A 6,232-nucleotide genomic window follows, 5' to 3' on the forward strand; every position below is an offset into this window, starting at 1 on the left:
ATCTCACCAGCCCAGAGACACCCTTTCCATAAGGAAAGTCTGGGCTCGTCTTAGAAGCTTCCCAAAGTTAATAAGGAGACAGAATTCTGTGTTTGGCTAGAATTACTTTGCAAAGAACACAGCTGTGGAAGCTCTTATTTTGTTTTATTTTTACTACATAGTAGATGTAGTAGACTATACCTAAGTCAGTACATTCTCCTGCCTCGCCTGACATAGCACTTGCAAAATATGTTTGGTGATAAACTCAAAATATGGGCTCAGATTGAGGCCGTCCCTGCTTACTGCACCTAGAAGAAACTTGGGCAGCAGTCTGCATTCTAAGAAAAAAAAAAATCTGACCTTTTCTTGCTATAGATAATTCTGTGTGACATTGAAAATCTGCCTTAAAGGCTCCCATTTTTTTTTACAGTGAGCATGTCTTTCTGCGGTAACCACAATAATGACATCAATAAAAGGTGGTTTGGTTTTTTTTTAATCCTGAAAGGAAGCCAGAGAGACCCTCTAAAAAAGATACTGTGTCCAAGTTTTCTCTGCCCCAGGAATTGTCTGTTTTTAATTGCCTGGATTTGCTGTAGATTGGCCCCAAATTAGCCACCATCCAGAGGGCCGTTTCCCAGCAACCAAAGCTCCATGCATTTTGCCTCTGGATACTATACTAGTGCCCATTTCATCCAGTTAATTAGGCTCTTTGTCATTAGCCTTAATCGGCTTGTTAGGGACCCTGCTGATAATAGCCCAATAGCCAGGAATCCCCAGGTGGAACAAGTAAGTCTGGGGGAATGTCAGCCCACTAACCTCATTTGCCAGCCCGGAGGGTGGCGGAGATCTTACAGAGAGAGGCAGAGCTTTGAGAAACCAAGCAAGGAGTTCCAACAGGGCCAGGCAGCCTCATAAGAGGCCACACATCAGAAGGACAATGTGTGTCCCATCGCCTGCGCTGATACAGGATCTGCCTCAAGTGACTTGTAGAGACACAGAGCATCTATTGAGCACCTATTTATGACCAAACAGTGTTGGTCACAGTGAACTGGCCACCTGGGCCCAAGGGTAAGGAAACTAAGAAGCAGACTTCCGTGCCGTCCCGGAAGGAAGAACTGTCGGGGCACATGCATAACATAAGATCTCCTGGCTAAAATCAACCTTGGTCACAGCCTAGTGAAGCCATCTGGAGAGAGTGCTCAGATGTCATTTATCTATACCAGGAACTCAGTTTAAGACCCAAGGATGGAGCTTCAATCCCAGTGAGCAGTCCCTGGTCTCTGGAGGCCATGTGTTGTGTGCCATGCCCTGTTGGATGCATGCACACGTGAGTACAAGCACCTATCCTCTTCACACTTCCTAGGACTGTACAAGAGCCATCCTCTTTCTGTCACTAACCTCAAAGTAGGAGTGACACAGAGAAGAAAGGGAGCCACCATCCCACTGTTTTCCTGGACAACTGAAGACCTGAGACAGAAAACCTCATTACAGAGCAACAACCTCAAGGCACGCCCCCAAGAGGTCTTTTTTTCCCCTCCTCCTTCAAGGATGGGGATTCCTGCCTAGCAGACGGCCCAGCAAGCCTTGTGGACACTTGAAGTAGTGGATGTCTCAAAAGTAAGCAGAGCTGGGAACTCAGCCCTGCTCTTTGCACCGGCACTGATAGCGAGCCCAGGGAGGGGTAGTAGTTAAGTATGGCCTCCATAGAGATGCTGATGGCTTGAGAAGGCTGAGAAACCCTGCCAACGTCTCCAGGCAGAGTGGCAGTAACTCTGAGAAATGTACAATCTAAAGTCAAAGAGAATGTTCATTGATTGGCTTGGGGGTGAGCATTATCAGCGTCTCCTGATGCTCCATCTGAGGGAATATATATCCAAGGGCCACCCATCCTTGAATTGCAGGGGGCAGCACAATGCCCCCCTTCCCATACGAGCTGCTGTGACAGAGCTTCCGGCGCTGGCTTTCTGACCCTGTTCCCTCGTCACTATTTTGATGGACACCTGAAAGCAGCTGCAACTGTTCTTGAATCAGCTGAACTTGCTGGCTGCTTGATCTCTGCCTTCTTTCTCTTTGGCCCTCTCCAGCAGCAGAGAGGAGCTGGCAACTCTCTTCCCCCAAGGCCCAGAATGTTGGTCAAATCTGAGGAATATTATGAGATGGCTATGAAGGCACAGATGTTACCCACCTTCCCACCCTCCGTGCACACACAGTTGCTGTGGTTTGCACAGACCATGAATTGAGGGGTTCCAGATCTCAAGCTACTTCCTCTGCTGAGATTGTGCCTATAAATGAGAAGATGCTTCTGTGCAGCATTGTCTTCAAAACTGTACGGATGTAACCTTGCAAAGCGGTGGAAATAAGTGATCTTAAAGTCAGCCAGACTATGGTCTATACAGAGTCTAGAGCCTGAGCTCTTGGCTGGAAGACCTACCAAGCATTTATGGGCAAAGGGCGTTTATTTCAGACACCTGCATTTACATCACTGAGCCACGTACTCCCTCAGCAACCCAGGATGCCTGCCCACCCAGAGAGGCTTCTCTTGATTCACAGATTTTTATTTTTCATGTGCTTGAATAGAAAATGCTGTTCAGATTGCCTGTGCTTATGTCCTGTCAATTGGCCAGAGTACAATGGAAAACTTGGACCTTCCCCTAGCTAGGAGTAAAGATGCTGTGGGCATTGGGAGTGGTGGTGCACACCTATGGACCCAGGACCTTGGAGGCAGGAGCAAATAGGTGTCTGTGAGTAAGAGGCCAGCCAGGGCTATACCATAAGACAAACTAAGCAAAGCCACAGCTTAAAGAGATCTGAGAAGGGAGATAGACTGTCACTGGCAAGCCACGTGCCATCCAGGAATCAGAGATGTTGAGAATTTGGAAGACAGAAGAGCACTGTGGCTACCTATGTACCCACTGCAGTGGTTGAACCTGCCCTAATGTACCCAGAGCTAGGAGCCCTACGTGCTCTGTTGCTACAATGAAATGTTCGAGGTTGGGTATTTCACATAGAAAATAGATGTATTTTGTCTATAGTTTTTTTTTTTAAGTCCATGGTTAGGTGCCCTATGGGGAGGGGCATCATGACAGCATAGCAGGTGGTACAGGGGCTAGGAATGGCTTCCTGCCAGCCCTCCCCTCTCAGAGGACCACTCCTCCTCAACAACGGCACACCGAGGACTAGAAATACACAGTTAAACCACTCCAAACCACAGCAAGCCTCCCTCCTCCCCCCACCTCACTACGTAGGCTTTGATTCTTGCTTCAAATAGGCCATTCCATTTTGAACCCAGTCTCCTCAGCATCGTCTACTCTCCTAGTAAGGAAAAAACCATGAATCAGGTTTGATCATCAAGTGAGTAATAGTACGGCAGGACCACCGCGCCTCTGTCCCATCAGGCTGCAGATCTGCTAACTGCAGATCCCATTCTGCAGCCCGATATGCTTCCCCTTCCCTGAAGCCTAAAACTTCAGGGAAGCATGCTAGAGACCCCTGTGTCCTCATCTGTAAAGTGGGACAGTAGTGACACCAGCCTTACAGAGTTGTTGTTAGTAAAGCCTGGTGACTAATAAGTGTAAAATACTTAGCATCTAGGATGTAGCAAATATTCTTAAATGGCAGCTTCCTTTAGAGGGGGAGTGTGTGTGTGTGTGTGTGTGTGTGTGTGTGTGTGTGTTTGCGCACTTCAAGCACATGCAGAGATCAGAAAGAACGGGGTATCTTCCTCTGTTGTTCTCCACCTTATCATTTGGGACAGGATCTCTCAATGAACCTGAAGCTTGGTTCGTGGCAGCATGACAGATGCCACCATCTTCACAGACTGATTATAATAGGGAAACATAACATGGTGTGACCTTTAAAACTCCAGCGTGATATTTTTTTTTCTACCTCACAACCTTTCTGGCTGCCCTGGCCCTACACTGAGTACAGGGCTCCTTCTGTGTCCCACTAAAACCTTCATTTACCATCATGATTGTAGCCGTCACCTGGAAAACCATTGCCTGTGGCCTTTGCAATGATGGAGGCTGTGAACCCAGCCATACCCTGATAAGCAGTAACTACGTGAGCGCTTACCTTCATGGATATAACAACTGGACAAAAGCTATGGATAGGCCGCACCAGTGAACACTCACACCCCGCCTCCATCAAGCTTTTGTATGGGATTTTTAATCTTCACAAAAATCTAATGTGGGGACAGTTCTAGTTACTGCCATTTACTGATTGCAAAACTGAGGCCTTGGGTTTAGTGACTTGCCCAGATCCAGAGCAGAGCTGAGCTCTGAGCCAGAGTCAGGGCTGCTGGCTGCTGCGGTTCAGAGGCTGCTGTCTTGTTATTCTAAGCAAAGCTTCACCCAGGCTGGCACTGGACTAGGTCCTCCTGCACACAGCACTCTCTAGACTAGCTTTGTATTCAAACAAGAGTTTCCATTGTTCTTGTTTTGAGACAGGATTCCATGTTGCACAGGTTAATTTTAAATCCACTATGTAGCCCAGGCTGAGGTTGAACTCCTGAATCTCCCAGCTCTGCTTCCTGAGTGCTGAGATAATGGGTCCGCAACACCTCTGTGTCACAGTTTTGTTTTGGGGGGGGTTGGAGCACAAAAGTGTGAGTTATCCCTAACAGAAGTTCTGTTTTGTTCCAGGTTCTGACAAGTGGACATCCCTAGAAAGAAAACTGTTTAATAAAGCATTGGCCACCTACAGCAAAGACTTTATTTTTGTACAGAAGATGGTAAGCCTCTCTTCCCACTGCTTATTTGAAAGGAACTTTGAGATTCTGGACATCATGATAGTGAGATATTTTTGTTTCCTGCTTTTATAACATCCCCATAAAAAGTCTGTCTTCCACCATTATGAGGAATGATGGCGGTCATTCCAGGGCACCAGTGTTGGTGTGACTGGAGATGACAAAGGAAAGAATACATAGATTGCTTGGACTCAGCTGTATTGAGGTTTCTGTGTCTGCACATGTGTTTGTGTGTACGTGTGCATGTGTATAAGTCAGGGGATAACCTTGGATATTGTTCCTCAGAGAGAGTCCCCCTATCTCTTCTTAGGGATTTATTTTTATTTTGTGTGTATGAATGTTTGCCTGCATGAATGTGTGTGCACTACATATATGCCTCATGACTGAAGAGTGAGGAAGAAGGTACCCCATCACCTGGAATAGAGATATGGATGGTTGTGAGCCACCATGTGGGTGCTGGGCATTGAATCTGGGTCCTCTGCAATAACGGCCAGGGCTCTTAACCACTAAGCTATCTCTCCAATCCCCACCATCCATCTTTTTGCTTGAGACAGACTCTTGATTCCTCCGGAGCTCGCTGAGCAGGCCGCCGGCTGGCTGATGGTCCCCAGGGATCCCTCATCTCCTACTCCTTAGTGCTAAGCTTCCCAGTGTGCTCCACCACGCTTGTCTCTCTTAAATGGGCTCTTGGGATAGAACTTGGATCCTCCTGCTTTCCAGCTGAGCTTCCTCCTCGGCCTTGGGGCTTCTGTTTTAATAGATGTGTGAAATGCAATTCTTTCAGAACAGCTAGAACTGAGGCTGGGTCTAGGCAAGCGGTAGTGTTTCTGACAGCATTTTCCTAAGACCATGTAGAGGGGAGAGAGGCAAGATTTCTGGAATCAGACCCATTCATCATGACAGCAATGATAAAAAAAAAATAGTATCTGCCAGGAATGGTGGTGTACAACTGTAATCTCAGCACTCTGGAGGCAGAGATAGGTAGGTAGATCTCTGTTGGATCCAAGGCCAGCGTGATCCACATGGCAAGCTCCAGGCCATGGAGCTTAGTGAGAAACTATCTCAAAAACAACAAACCCTTACCCCCACCATCAGAAATGAGGGGGAATGATAACTATATAACATTTTACAGAAAATAGATGGTAGATAGATAGATAGATAGATAGATAGATAGATAGATAGATAGATGATAGATAATGGATAGATAGTTAAAATGATATATACATAGATGATTGATAGATGGTATATACATAGATACATAGATTATAGATAGATAGATAGATAGATAGATAGATAGATAGATAGATAGATAGATAGATAGATAATTGGTAGATAGATGATAGGGAGAGAGAGAGAGGATAGATAGTTAAGATGATAGATACATAGATGATAGATTGTATATACATAGATTATAAATAGATAGATAGATAGATAGATAGATAGATAGATAGATAGATAGATACATAGATACATAGATACATAGATACATAGATACATAGATACATAGAT

At 45.8% G+C, this 6,232-nt stretch overlaps 1 protein-coding gene across 4 annotated transcripts in view; it reads left to right on the forward strand.

Moving 5' to 3' along the window:
- The window catches only part of Trerf1 (transcriptional regulating factor 1), a 225,493-nt gene that overhangs the window by 195,248 nt on the left and 24,013 nt on the right, over positions 1-6,232 (forward strand). For all 4 annotated transcript variants that reach the window (XM_029471314.1, XM_029471315.1, XM_021149160.2 and 1 more), the window contains one exon: positions 4,620-4,708. In XM_029471314.1, the coding sequence (XP_029327174.1) occupies positions 4,620-4,708 (89 nt within the window). The remainder of the gene's footprint in view (positions 1-4,619; positions 4,709-6,232) is intronic.

Source organism: Mus caroli, chromosome 17 (genome assembly GCF_900094665.2).
Source record: "Mus caroli chromosome 17, CAROLI_EIJ_v1.1, whole genome shotgun sequence".
In the NCBI taxonomy this organism is placed as follows: Eukaryota; Metazoa; Chordata; class Mammalia; order Rodentia; family Muridae; genus Mus; species Mus caroli.